The following is a 15084-nucleotide window of genomic DNA, read 5'->3' as shown; positions in this document are numbered from 1 at the left end:
GAGGCGGATGTCCATTTACATCAGTCTCTCCATAGAGAACAATGGGTGGTCCGATTGGGCACGCCTGAAAAACGGACAGGCAGACCCCGATTGGTGCGCTTGTGCGACAGGGACTAAAGGCCTTGTTCACACAGGGCATACAAAGTGTACCTTTCCAGGGACATACAGGTGTTCTGTGAATCTCTGTGCAGGCCTTCTCATTGATGTCATTTGGGATGTAGCAACTGCACGAACAGAGCCGTTGCTCCCAATTTTACATCCATGTAGGTCCGTATGCATGTCCCTGAGCTCACACTGTCTGCGTTCAAGGTCATGTATCCAAACCCAGAAGGATGTCAGAATGGCAATAGCAGTTATGCCTGTACAGCAGTGGCATCCCAATTGACATAAATGGGACTGCCTGTATGGGGATGCACGAAACACCTGTGTGGCCATCCATGGGCATGTAATTTTTTAAGTTACGTTGCGTTTATGTGCATTAATGGATTTTAGTGTATTTTTTGTGAAATATGATGAACATCTGCGCAATTATTGTGGGGCCCAAAAAAAATCAGTAGCACTTCTTATTCTACAGGTCATGTGCTTTTAGAAAATGTCTAGTTTGAGGGTTTTTTTTAAATTCTGAAAGCTAAAAATGAAAACCTTCAGATTTTTAGAGAAATTTTTGGGTACGTTCGATTTTCACCACTTTGCAAAAAAGGTGCAATGTAACAATTTTAACCACTTCCGGACCGCCGCATGTACGTCGGCAGGATGTCACGGACAGGCACATTGGCGTACCTGTACGTCCCTGCCTAGACGTGGGTCGGGGGGTACATGCGGCGGGTCACGTGGCTGTCACGTGGCTGTCCGAGCGATCCGGGATGAGGGGGCGGCTGTTTGTTTTTGTCCGCCCCCTCCGGATCGCTCTCAGCCAATCCGCGCGCTCCCCCGTGTGTCACTTCCTCTGCCTGTGTAAACGCAGGAAGAGGGATGTGATCACATCACACAGTGAGTCTGCACAACACTACACTGACACCAGGACACACAGGCACATTAACCCCTTGCGATCACCCCCCACCCCCCTGTCACAGTGTCACTGAATGCAGTGATCATATATGTACTGATCACTGCATTTAGTGTCAGTTTGACAGGCAGTTAGTGTTAGGTTCAGGGTAGCCCCCATACCCCCCCCAATAAAGTTTTAACCCCTTGATCACCGCTCTAGTTAACCCTTTCACTCCCTATTGCCAGTGTCACTAAGCGATCATTTTTTTGATCGCTGTATTAGTGCCGCTGTTCCCGCTAGGTAGCTATTTTTTTTTTATTGCGATTTTTTTTTTTACTAAAGACATGTGGCTGAATACATTTTGGACTAAATGTTTGACTAAAATTTAGTTTGATTTTTCTTATAACAAAGTAAAAAATTTATTTTTTTTCAAAAATGTCGCTCTATTTTTGTATATAGCGCAAAAAAAAAAAAACGCAGAGGCGATCAAATACCATCAAAAGAAAGCTATTTGTGGGAAGAAAAGGACGCAAATTTTGTTTGGGAGCCACGTCGCACGACCGCGCAATTGTCTGTTAAAGCGACGCAGTGCCGAATTGTAAAAACCCCTTAGGTCATTTAGCAGCATATTGGTCCGGTCCTTAAGTGGTTAACTTTATTTATTGACTCCATACAGATTAACCACTTGACCACTAGGCACGTAAACCCCCTTAATAACCAGACCAATTTTCAGCTTTCGGTGCTCTCACAATTTGAATGACAATTACTCAGTCATACAACACTGTACCCGAATGAAATTTTCGTCCTTTTTTTCACACAAATAGAGCTTTCTTTTGGTGGTATTTAATCACTGTTGGGTTTTTTATTTTTTGCGCTATAAAAGAAAAAAGACTGAAAATTCTGTAAAAAAAAATAATTTTTCTTTGTTTCTGTTATAAAATTTGGCAAATTTAGTATTTTTTCTTCATTCTTTTGCATAAATGTGAAAGATGAAGTTACGCCGAGTAAATAGATACCCAACATGTCACCCTTCAAAATTGCACACGCTCGTGGAATGGCGCCAAACTTCGCTACTTAAAAATCCCCATAGACGACGTTGCAGGGTATTGCGGAGTATTGTGGGGTATTGCGGAGTATTGTGGGGTATTGCGGGGCATTGCAGAGTATTGCGGGGCATTGCAGAGTATTGCGGGGCATTGCAGAGTATTGCGGGGCATTGCAGAGTATTGCATTGCAGAGTATTGCGGGGCATTGCAGAGTATTGCGGGGCATTGCAGAGTATTGCGGGGCATTGCAGAGTATTTTGGGGTATTGCAGAGTATTTTGGGGTATTGCACAGTGTGGGGGCATTGCAGAGTATTTTGGGGTATTGCAGAGTATTTTGGGGTATTGCAGAGTATTGTGGGGGCATTGCAGAGTGTGGGGGCATTGCAGAGTGTGGGGGCATTGCAGAGTGTGGGGGCATTGCAGAGTGTGGGGGCATTGCAGAGTGTGGGGGCATTGCAGAGTGTGGGGGCATTGCAGAGTGTGGGGGCATTGCAGAGTGTGGGGGCATTGCAGAGTGTGGGGGCATTGCAGAGTGTGGCTGGTACTGCAGAGTATTGCACAGGGAGGGATCGATGGCTGGATCTGTGACTGCATGTGTCACAGATCCAGCCCGCAGCAGCAGCAGCAGCTGCTGCTGCTTCCGCTCTCTCCCCTCTCCTCTCTCACACTGTACCGTTCGGTACAGAGAGGAGAGGGAGGAACCGGCGTCATCACATGACGCCGGTTTGTTTACTAGTGATCGCTCCGTTATTGGACGGAGCGATCACGTGGTAAACCGCCGCTATCAGCGGCGATTTACCGTGATCCGTGATCAGCCGGGTCCGGAGGACCCGGCGGTCACGGAGACTCCCGTGTGCGCGCCCCACAGGGCGCGCGGGAGCGCGATTCTAGGAGGAAGTACATTGACGCCCTCCTAGAGTTAAGCAACCGCCTTGTAGACGTATTTCGTCTATAGGGCGGTTGCTAACTGGTTAAGCTTTTATATTTGGTATGGATTTAGCAGGATTTTTGTAAAATTAACCGTTATCTGCCAATTTTCACCATTTTGCAAAAAGGCGCAATTTAAAATATTTGTAATTTATTAACTCAATACAGGTTAAGCCTTTATATTTAGTAGGGATTTTGTAAAATTGGCTGCGTTTTTATCTGCCAATATTGGTTTGTTTATTTTTTACAAATATATTGGTTTGATCAACATTTTCACAAACACCGCGGGGTCTATAAAAAAAAAAAAAAAAAAAAACACACACGCACCTTTTATTCTTCTGATCATGTTCTTTTGTTTTTCTTTCACTAATTCTGAAAGCTATAAGTGAAAAATAAAGCAAAAGGAAAAATTGCCAAAAAATGTGTACAAAATGGAGCACAGGGCCTGCCAGCGAAAGAGTTAAAAGGTGGAAAAAGTTCGGAAATTATTTATTTTTGTCTCATTTGTTTACATCACAGAAACCTGACATTTGAAATTAAATGCACGTTTTCTCAAAAGAGGGAGTTATACCATATCCCCTCAGAACCCAACTGAGTGGATGTCGCCCATTTTAATGTGTGACACAGGTCTTATGTCCCTCCTGTACATCTCCTTTCATTTATCTTTACACTATATTATGGTGAAACACAGTATTGGTGTACAGTACATGGTTTGTCATTTATCATCCCTCAGTTTTTTTGCACAGAATGAGAGCCTTTTAGGCCGTTTCCCCTCATTTCCTGTATTGATTATTGGCTTTTAATGCATTGATGTCTGTTGCTTGTCACATTTTGTTGCATACATTTTTCTTTTTCTCTTCATTTTTCTCTTCGTATGTTTTTTTAATCAATGGATGTTTTTTTCATGCTTGTCAGGTGGTGGCCAAGTGTGTTGATTGGATTTAGCTGTGATTAGGTGTTTTTCACCCATTTCAACACCGACCACACAGTTTGACTGTGTGAAATATGTTAACCTTCTGCTCATTCCTTTGACTGCATCGGTCTACATTACAATAAAAAGTTTTATTGGTATCCCATTACGGCTGCCTTTTCCAGGTATCATGTTGACTATACCCTCGTTAGGATTAAATACAAAAATTACAATTGTTAACTCTGCTTGAGAGGGGATAGGTTCAGTTTTTTTTTTTTTTTTTTTTTAAGGAGACTGCAGTAACTAAAAGCGTTTTACTCCAAGGTCCATGAAGAGGCCATGATTTAAGGTTGGAAGAAAGGTCTAACCTTAGATTGCAGAAAGGTTACAACAGTAAAAATGTGGCCCTCCCTCCACCAGGAAGTGCTACTAGCCAAGCGGGTCTACATTTAAAAAATAAATATAAAAAAAAAAGTTCAGCTTTGGAACACGTTACATGGTCCACCCGTTTTTTGGGTGGAACATGTTCCAGCCTCTGTTGCCTCTCCCTCCCCACCCTGTACCAGCAGGTGGGGGATCTGCTCATCGAACCCACAATGTGAAAATAGTGCAGCTGTGCAGGGCCCCACCCACAGTCAGTTTCCTTTTCAGAAATGCTTAAGAGTACTGCCAGCTATTACGGATGACAATTCATAGTTCTCAATTAAAGTGTTAATTGTTATTTTATGATTAAAGTAACAGCAATTGCTTGCAAAAATGCATGTAAATGCAATTTTAATAACTCTAAACTGCCAAATACCTTTTTTCATCAGCAGTTAGAGCAGCCTTGTGACTTCTATGAGCGTCTGGTTAAAGCTTGTAGGAAGAGTTTTCATTTTCCCACGATTGACCAATGAGAATACAGGACCCCCTCACCCTCTGTTTGAACACTGCCGATTGGGAGCGTGCAAGTGAACAGCACAGAGCCAAGGGGAAAAAAAAAAAAAAAAAAAAAACACAAAAAAAAAACCCTAGCAGTACACACAAAACTGAGCATGTGCAGCACTTCGACAGTGGAAGGAGGAGATGATCAGAGGAGACAGGATCGAACAGTCTTTTTACACAATGCAGAGGATAAACCCCTTAGGTTTCACAGGGAGCATAAGCAGCAAGCTTTACTGCATATACACACACCGATTTTACTGTTGTGGGTTTAGCAACATTTTAGCATTAACCATTAACCCTTTCATGCCTAATGGCCCGTACACACGATCCGAATATCGGACGAAAACGATCGTCCGATGAAGAATCGTACGATTTTCGGATCGTGTGTACACTACTTTCGAGAGCCGATCACGACCGTTCATCCGATATTTTTCGATCGGACATGTACGAAAATTTTCCTCGTACGATGCAAGATCGTACGATTTTCGTTTAGTCAGTACAGTTGTCGTCCGACAATACAATACAAATACATTACAACACATGACATCACTTCCGATTATTTTTTTCGGTCGTACGAGAATTTGTGACTTTAATAACCTATTTCATTTTACTTGCGACTATTAAGCGAAAAAAGTCGTACGATCCGTCGTACGATATTCGGATCGTGTGTACGGGCCATGAGCCTTTTTCTGACATTTGGTGTTTACAAGTTAAAATCCATATTTTTTGCTAGAAAATAACGTAGAACCCCCCAAACATATATATTTTTTTAGCAGAGAATCTAGAGAATAAAATGGCGATTGTTGCAATATTTTATGTCGGACCGTATTTGTGCGGCAGTGTTTTAAACGCAACTTTTTGGGAAAAATTTGGTGTTTGCAAGACTAAAACATTTTTTTCTGCTAGAAAATTACTTAAAACCCCCAAACATTATATATATTTTTTTCTAACACCCTAGAGAAAAAAAATAGTGGTCATTGCAATACTTTTTGTCACACCGTATTTGCGCAGCGGTCTTACAAGTGCACTTTTTTTTGGAAAAAATTCACTTTTTTTAATTAAAAAATAAGACCACATTAAATGTGGCCCAATTTTTTTATATATTGTGAAAGATAATGTTACGTCAAGTAAAATGATACCCAACATGTCACGCTTAAAAATTGCGCCCGCTCGTGGCATGGCGTCAAACTTTTACCCTTAAAAATCTCGATAGGCGACGTTTAAAAAATTCTATAGGTTGCATTTTGAGTTACAGAGGAGGTCTAGGGCTAGAATTATTGCTCTCGCTCTAACGATCGCGGCGATACCTCACTTGTGTGATTTTTATATGCAGGCGCTACTCGCGTATGCGTTCGCTTCTGCGCGCGAGCTCGTCGGGACGGGGCGCTTTAAAAAAAAATGTTTTTGTTTGTTATCTTATTTATTTTTATTTTATTACTTTTTACACTGAAAAAAAAAAAAATTTGATCACTTTCATTCCTTCCTATTATAAGGAATGTAAACATCCCTTGTAATAGAAAAAAGCATGACAGGTCCTCTTAAATATGAGATCTGGGGTCAAAAAAGACCTCAGATCTCATATTTAGACTAAAATGCAAGAAAAAAAAAATTGAAAACTGTCATTTTTTCAAATGACAAAAAAAAAAAAAAAAATTTCTTTAAGACGCTGGGCGGGACTGACGTTTTGACGTCACTTTCGCCCAGCAGAGCTATGGGGACAGGTGAAGGACATTTTTCCCTCACTCGCATCCCTAGTCAGCTGCCGAACAGACCCGATCACCTCCGCCGCTACCGACGGCAACGGTAAGCGGCGGAGGGCGCGGGAGAGCGGCGGGAGCCCCTCTCCCGCCACCGATAACGGCGATCTTGCGGCGAATCGGCCGCGAAGACCGCCGTTATCGTGTACAGGACCCTTAGCACTAAAGATGGATACCTCGGTTGTGGCAGCAGCTGCTGCCGTTACCGAGATATCCATCTTTAAAATTAGGACGTATATATACAGTGCAGGGTCTGGAAGTGGTTAAAAAAAATGAAAAAGTAAAGTTAGCCTAATTTTTTTGTGTAATGTGAAAGATAATGTTACGCCGAGTAAAGATACCAAACATGTCACGCTTTATAATTGCGCGCACTCATGGAATGGCGACAAACTACGGTACCTAAAAATCTCCATAGGTGACGCTTTAAACTTTTTTTTACGGTTACCAGGTTAGAGTTACAGAGTAGGTCTAGTGCTAGAATTATTGCTCTCGCTCTGACGATCGCGGCGATACCTCACATGTGTGATTTGAACACCATATTTCATATTTCCATTTTTCATATGCTGGCGCGACTTCCGTATGCGTTTTCTTTGTTGCGCGAGCTCGCGGGGAGGAAAGTGCTTTTAAAAAAATTATATATTATTTATTTTTATAATATTAAAATTGTGTTTTTTTTTACATTTTGATCCCTTTTATTGCTGTCACAAGGAATGTAAACATCCCTTGTGACAGTAATAGGTGGTGACAGGAACTCTTTATGGAGGGATCGGGGGTCTAAAATACCCCCCGATCCCTCCTTTGCACTTCAAAGTATTCAGATCACCGAAAACGGCGATTCTGAATACTGTGTATTTTTTTAAATCTGGCGCCATTGGCAGCCGAGAAACCCGGAAGTGACATCATGACGTCGTTTCCGTGTTTACATTTACGGCTTTGTTTCAGTCTGCACCTGGACACTGGCGATTCTGAATACGGTGTATTTTTTTAAATCCGGCACCATTGGCAGCCGAGAAACCCCGGAAGTGACGTCATGACGTCGCTTCCGTGTTTACATTTACGGCTTCATTTCAGTCTGCACCTGGACACTGGAGGTGCCGGATTGAGGATCGGGTCCCCTCCGGCATAACAACCGAGCAGCTTTTAGCCGCATCGGTTGTTATGCCTGAATAGCCAATCGCCGGCTCTAAACAACGGTACCGAAATTATGCCTGCAGTTGCGGGCATCATCCCGGTATAACCCCCAAAAGCCGAGGACGCATATATGCGTACGCTCGGCGTGAAAGGGTTAATCTTCCTGTCCTCACGAGCTACAGGAAGACAGCAATGCTTCGCACACTCCTTAGAAAAAAAAAAAAAAAACATTTTTGGGCAGGTAAACAAAAAATAAATGCATTTTAGCCTTTTAAATACCTTTTTTAGAATGGCAGCATTAACATTTGGAAGTGGAACAGGATCATCATCTCCTTCATCGTCCATCCCCAAGTCTGAATTAAAAAATAAATAAAAAATTGATTAGGTAAAATGCAGACATTCAATTCAGCAAGCTACAGTACAAAAACTTATATCCTTAAAAAGGGGAAGTGAAGTGAATTTTTTTTCTTCCCTGCAATGTAAAGGCAAAATGTGCTAGTATGCGTTGCATACTAGCACAGTATGTGACATTTACCTGCAAACAAAGCCCGCGTTGTCCCCGCATTAATCTTTGCCAGTCTTCCTTCGGGTGCCGCAGACTACGGCTGTGCGACTGGCCGGAGCCACGTTGGTCACAGCACACACCTCTTTAAAAATGGCGTTGGCGGCTGTTCCTTCAGAGCGCATGCGCCGACAACATTGGTGTAGTATACATTACTGTGCACATTAAGGAGATATTTACATGACCTAAGAAGTTAAGCATTATTCTAGGCTTACCTATAGGTACAAATTATACAGGAAGATTTACTTCAACCACTTGCCTACTGTGGGCACTTTTACCCCCTTCCTGCCCAGCCCAAATTTTCAGCACGGTCACATGCCACGCTGTACCCATACGACATTTATTTTTTTGTCACAAATATAGCTTTCTTTTGGTGGCATTTAATCTCTACTGGGTTTTAAATTTTTGGGTAGACCAAGAAGAAAAAAAGACCAAAAAGTTTGAAAAAATAAATAAAGTTTATAATTGGTTATAACATTTTTCAAACCAGAAATTTTTCTCCTTGTTGGGCACGAATGAGGGGCCACCAATGAGGATGCACTGTTGGGACTGCACTGATAACCAGGACACTGATAATCAGTGTTTTTTTTTTTTTTAATTCTTTATTTATTTTTTCTTATCTTTTTTCACATAAAACAAGAAAGAAGCAAAACATAATACAGCTATTTTGTCATATTTTCCATCTGTAACATCCGTTAATCAACTCATATTAACTATTTACGATTTCTACAACCTACACCATGTCAGCCCAATCTCTCATTGATTACATTACTATTCTTTGTAGGTCAATACTTCCTTGAGTTACCATCTTCTATAGATTTAATCAGAATACTTTCCATCTTTCCTCACCCCCACCCCCCCTCAAGCAAAAACAGAAGAGAAAAAAAAAAAAAATAGGGGATAACGAAAAAAAAAAAAAAAAAAAAAAAAAAAAGGCTAGTTTCTCTCTCTCTCTCTCCCCTCCCCCCTCCCTAGGGGTTCCGATCTCTATACTCCGAATATGGAGTCCAAGTCCTCCGATATTCCTCCTCTCGTTCTCGGATTCCCATCGTTAGATTCTCCATCAACTGAATCTCATTTATTCTGCTAAGCCATTGTGACCTTGTTGGTAAAGCTGTACTCTTCCATAGTATTGGTATACAGGCCTTCGCAGCTGTTAACAGGTGTCTTAGCAAAGATTGCTTATATTTTTCCAGAGACATTGGTATATCAAATAATAAATATGCTGCCGGTCTGTCGCCCAGATTCACCCCGGTGATTTCTCGGGTGATATCCGAGACCATATTCCAAAATTCTTTTAGTTTTTGACAGCTCCAAAACATGTGTATCATGGTGCCCTCCTCTTTCTGACATCTCCAACAGATTTTTGATGTACTTGGGAAGATCCGATTTAATATCATTGGTGTTCTGTACCACCTAGTCAGCACTTTATATCCTCCCTCCTGATATCTGGATGCCATTGACGCTTTGTGTGTAAATGAAAAGATCTTATTTTTCTGTGTTTCTGACCACTTTATGTCCAGGTCCCTCTCCCACGCCTTTATGAAGACTAGTTCTTGAGGTGCATTTGCTTCGTTAATTAAATTATACATATACGATAGCATATGTCTCATTGGTTCCCTTTTTAAGCATATTTCCTCAAATTTCGATGGTACACCTATATCTTCCATTCGTATTTTTAGAGCTCCTATATACGTTCTCAGCTGATTGCGTCTCCATAAATCTATGTCCTCACCATAGACCTGCTCCATCTCCTCATTTTGCATCACATGGTTGTCTATCATAAAGTGTGTCAGTCTGCTGATGCCTTTCCGTCTCAAATTGATAAATCGCCGGTCTTTCAGACCTGGCTCAAAGCTCGGGTTACCCAGAATAGGTGTCATAGGGCCGATCTGTTTCAGCAGCTCCATTTTTTTACACATCTTTCTGACAACACTAAGTGTCGCGTTTATTGTTGGGTGTTTTTTTGCAGACTGAGGTATTTTACTTTCTGATAGCCACGCCAGTCCTTCTAACGGGATATTACTCGTCTCGCGTTCCATGTTTACCCATGGTTTGTCTGCCTGCTGTGTGCACCAGTCTACTACACGTACTAAATGCGAGGCCTCGTAATAACCCATTGGGTCTGGGAGTCCGACTCCTCCTCTTTCCTTCGATAAAGTCAGTATATTTCTTCGTACTCTAGCGGGTTTGCCTGCCCATATGAATTTCATAATTCTAGTTCTCATATCTGTCAGAAAACCGGTCGGTATTTTTATCGGTAAAGTTTGAAATAAATAGAGTATCCTTGGCATCACATTCATTTTAACTATGTTGATTCTGCCGAACCACGAGAAGGTTTCTTTGTCCCATTTTTGTAGATCGAGTTTTATTTGTTTTATCAATGGGACGAAGTTTAATTCAAGAATTCTGCTTAATTTTTTAGGTATCTTAGTCCCCAGATATTCTACGTGGGAGTCTGTCCATCTTAAAGAGAAATTGGCTATCAGTTGCTGCTGTTTCCGACTGTCTACCTCCACTCCCATAGCCTCCGACTTATTATAGTTCACTTTGAAATTTGATATTTCCCCATATCTTTTTATTTCTGCAAATAAACATGGTAGCGATGTTGTTGGGGAAGTTATTGTGAACAATAGATCATCGGCATATGCTGCCACTTTATACTCGTCCCCCTTATCTTGAATACCCCTTATATCTGTGCTCGCTCTAACTGTTCTTAAAAATGGTTCCAGGGAGAGGATAAATATAATAGGGGAGAGGGGACATCCCTGTCGAGTTCCATTCTGGATAGGGAAAGAGTCCGATTTTATCCCATTTATCTTTACTCTTGCTGTCGGACAAGAATAAAGACTTGTAATCCAGTTCTGTAACCCCCTCCCTAGTCCTATGTGTTGTAGTACAGCTTTTAAGAACCCCCATTCCACCCTATCAAAGGCTTTTTCCGCATCTGCGGAAACCAATATTAACGGCAGTTTTCGTTGCTGAGATAGATGTATTGTGCTTAGGACTCTTTGAGTATTTTCTCGACCTTCTCGGCCCGGAGTGAACCCTACCTGGTCTGCATGTATCAACATAGGAATGTGTGTCAATAGTCTATCGGCCAATATCCTCGCAAAGATTTTTAGATCCACGTTTAGTAAGGATATTGGGCGATAGCTCGCACATTGAGCAGGGTCCTTCCCCTCCTTCGGAATTACCGTTATTTCGGCCATTAAAGTTTCTGCCAACATCTTCTGTCCCTCACGTATCGAGTTAAACGCCGCAACAAATTTAGGCGCTAATTTTTCTGAAAAGATTTTATAATAACGTAGTGTGTACCCATCAGGGCCTGGGGCCTTACCCGATTTTAATGATCTAAGGGCCCCGCAAAACTCTTCTACTGTAATAGGGCTATCTATTTTCTCTGCATCCTCAGTCGATATCCTCGGCATCCCTGAGGCCCTTAAATATTCTTTTATCCTTTCTTCTCTATTGTGCATTTTTGCCCTTGCTGATTGTCTCTCTAATTGATACAAATTTGAGTAATAGTCTCTAAATGTTTCTGCTATTTGCTGCGTAGATCTAACCATCACATCTCCTTGGGCCTTAATTTTTTCAATCTGATTCCGGGTTCTCGTTTCCCTGAGTGCATTAGCCAACAGTCTGCTGGGTTTATTCCCGTATTCATAATAGGATCTTCTACAACGGTTTAGTTTAGCTTTCGCCTTATCTGTTAACATAAGATTCAATTTTTCTCGTAAGCCCGTCAGCTGCTCCTCGAGCCGCTGCGTCTGATCTTTTTTATGCGCTGTTTCCAACATTCGAATCTCTCCCAGCAGACTGTCCAATTTAGCACCCATGGAGCGTTTTCTGTGTGCCCCCAAAGATATGAGAACCCCTCTCAGATAGCTCTTATGTGCCTCCCATATATACATTGGCTTTGTTTCACCCGAATCATTGATTGAAAAAAAAGTCTCTAATTCCCGTGTCAGCTGCTTCTCGTACTCTGGATCTTTCAAAAGGGTTTCATTTATTTTCCAGTTCCATTCACGTGGAATCCTCTCCCCCCATTCTATGCTACAATTAGTAGGCGCATGATCAGATATGGTGAACGATCCCAGTGATGCATCTCGCAGACGCAAAAGAATATTCTGATCAACCAAGACATAATCGATTCTCGTATATGTCTTGTATTTGGCGGAAAAAAAACTGTAATCTTTTTCCTGAACATGCAGGATCCTCCAACTATCTACCAGTTGCAACTCCTGTAATGTGCGTTTTGCTTTTCGTAGCTTTCTGCTGGATAAATGAGATACCCCTTTTGAAACATCCAGTGCCGGTTCTAGGGCTATATTCAGATCTCCTCCTACTATTAAGACCCCCTCTCTTTTTTGTTGAACAATTTCCAGATATCTAACCAAAGCAGATATGGGATCTTCATTGGGTAAATATAGATTTACAAGAGTAATCTTTTGGTCCCCTAGCCATCCCTTTACTATTAACATCCGTCCTACTTCATCTTTTACTACCTCGGATTCTTTCCAGAGCAATTGTTTTGAGAGTATAATTGCTACTCCGTTCGCTTTGGATGTCTGAGAGGCCCCATGATATACAGTTGGATATCTATAATTTCCCAATTTTGGGATTTTATCATTTCTAAAGTGTGTCTCTTGCAGAAAGATTACCTGTGCTTTAATTCTGCTCAATTCCGCCATTAATTTGTTACGTTTTTCTGGACTATTTAGGCCCTTTACATTATAGGATGTAAAGTTGACTGTCTCCATTTTATCCTCTCTCTCTCCCCTCTCCCCTCTCCCCCAACCGTTAATCTACTAACCTCTCTGATGAGAGGGGGCGTACTACGGATCCCCGAAACTTCCTGTCGGACCCAGACGTCTCACCAAATGGGGTCGGAGAGGGGGAGGGCCCGGAGCGATGGGGGAAGAGGGATTACAAGAGAGGGAGGAGAGAGAGAGGGAAAGAAAGAACAAAAAAAAAAAAAAAATATAGATAAACCCCCCCCCCCCCCCCGTGCCTCGGAGGCTGGTCACTCGTCCCAGTTCCCGAGTAATATTTACCCCCCCTATCCTCCCCTCTCCACCTGGCAGACCTCGTATCAGTCTACGGTGCCCTCGGTATGAAAGAGGAGGACGATAGAGGGGGGAGAAAAAAAAAAAAAAAAAAAAAAAAAAAGACCCCCTTTCTTTTTAAACGCCTCTGGCTTACCTCCTCCTGGAGGAGAGGCGTTATAGGTGGGGAGAGTGTATATGTAGTACAGAGCGTGGGGCGCCTCCGGAGCCCCCACCGTGTTTACCCGCGTGCACACTGGCTAGTCTTGTTTTATTGTAGGTCTATTCACCCCTTTCCCACACTGCATTCACCTTCTTCCTTTTAAATACCTTATTTCTTATACCTTCTTATACATTCTTATACATTCTGCCTACTGTATACTGTATATACATTCCAACAGTCTTTTACATTCTCTGCTTCTGCATAGTAAATGCGGTGTGGGTGAACCTACCCCAATAACAAAGACACCGAAAAATATGGACAACACACAAAAAAAAAAAAAAAAAAGGAGAAAGAGAAGGGGATGAGAGCCCCAGATACCTATATATCCAATTACTATAGATTCCTAGTATCTTCAACCTGATTTTAAATAAACTAATTAAATAGTATACATTTCGCCCCTCCTCCTTAGTTTACTCAATAACTTGTCCAACTGACGTATATCTGACTGGCTGGCGTAGATCTGCAGCCTCATTATATCATATGCACAGTCCCAGGCCAGCCAGTCATGAGTAATCCAAAAAAAAAAAAAAAAAAAAAAAGGAAGAAAATTCAAAAATAAAAAAAAAATAAAAAACAGAGAAAGACTCTCACAGAAAGTAAGGGCATACAGCTGCCACAGATCTTTCTTCTCATCTCCAGCTCTAGACCCCCATCTGTACCCCCTGCTGTATCAACCAATCTTGTCAAAATGACATCTACTTGTACATTTTCGTATTTGCCTGTTATACTGCTTATTTACATTCTTTTACATTCTCTATATTTCTACCCTCCCTATATATAGCGAAGTGAACAAAAAAAAATAAATAAAAAAAAAGGACTTCCTTTCTTAATCCTTTAACCCCCTAAGAGATATGAATCCAAAATCCTTAGTGCCCTTATATGTTCCACTGCTCTGGCCCATTATTCATAAATCCATCCTTAATCCGAGGCCCCTTGACCCCCTTAACCCTTCCACCCTTTAATCTTCTCTACTTTACCCCCCCCCCCCTTCTCTATCCCATCTCTTCGTGTCCCTACCAGTGTATTGGTGTCATTAGTGTAATTAGTGTAGTCGGTATACCATTTAGTATACTCTTATTCAAAATCCTCTCAAAAAAAAAAAAAAAAAAGAGAGAAAAAGCTGTACGAGCTATTATCTCGTGTATTAGCGTGCTTTTCAAATGTGCTAAAAAAAAAAAAATTGTTATTATACCTTTCGTGCTCTACCCCCTCCCCCCCCCCTCTTCCCCATCCCTCTCTCCAGCCCCTCTTATCCTTCCCCTCCTACCCTTACTATGGCAGCATTTTTGCCCACCTCCCCCAGAAAAAACAGAAAAAAAAACAAATATTGCAAGTCGACCCTCCCCCCTATTGGGCCTCGGTAATTACCTTTAACGTATATCATTTACCTCCTTTTCACCACATATATAATGCCAGTACTTATAATACTATATAATAACATACAATATCACATATCATTTTATATATCCAAAAATAGAAAACTCCCAAAAAAAAAAAAAAAAAAAAGAAAAAAAATGGTAACACTCCCCCCCCCACCCAAAGGAGATCAAGGGGAATGGGAAAATAG

The 15084-nt window shown here is 41.6% G+C and overlaps 1 protein-coding gene across 3 annotated transcripts in view; it reads right to left on the bottom strand.

Moving 5' to 3' along the window:
* SKP1 (S-phase kinase associated protein 1) overlaps positions 1-15084 on the bottom strand; it is a 210605-nt gene that overhangs the window by 68717 nt on the left and 126804 nt on the right. For all 3 annotated transcript variants that reach the window (XM_040344780.1, XM_040344779.1, XM_040344778.1), the window contains exon 3: positions 7964-8037. In XM_040344780.1, coding sequence (XP_040200714.1) covers positions 7964-8037 — 74 coding nt within the window. The remainder of the gene's footprint in view (positions 1-7963; positions 8038-15084) is intronic.

Source organism: Rana temporaria, chromosome 3 (genome assembly GCF_905171775.1).
Source record: "Rana temporaria chromosome 3, aRanTem1.1, whole genome shotgun sequence".
Lineage (NCBI taxonomy): Eukaryota > Metazoa > Chordata > Amphibia > Anura > Ranidae > Rana > Rana temporaria.
The sequence above is the reverse complement of the archived record's forward strand: the minus strand, read 5'-3'. Positions and strand labels throughout refer to the sequence as shown.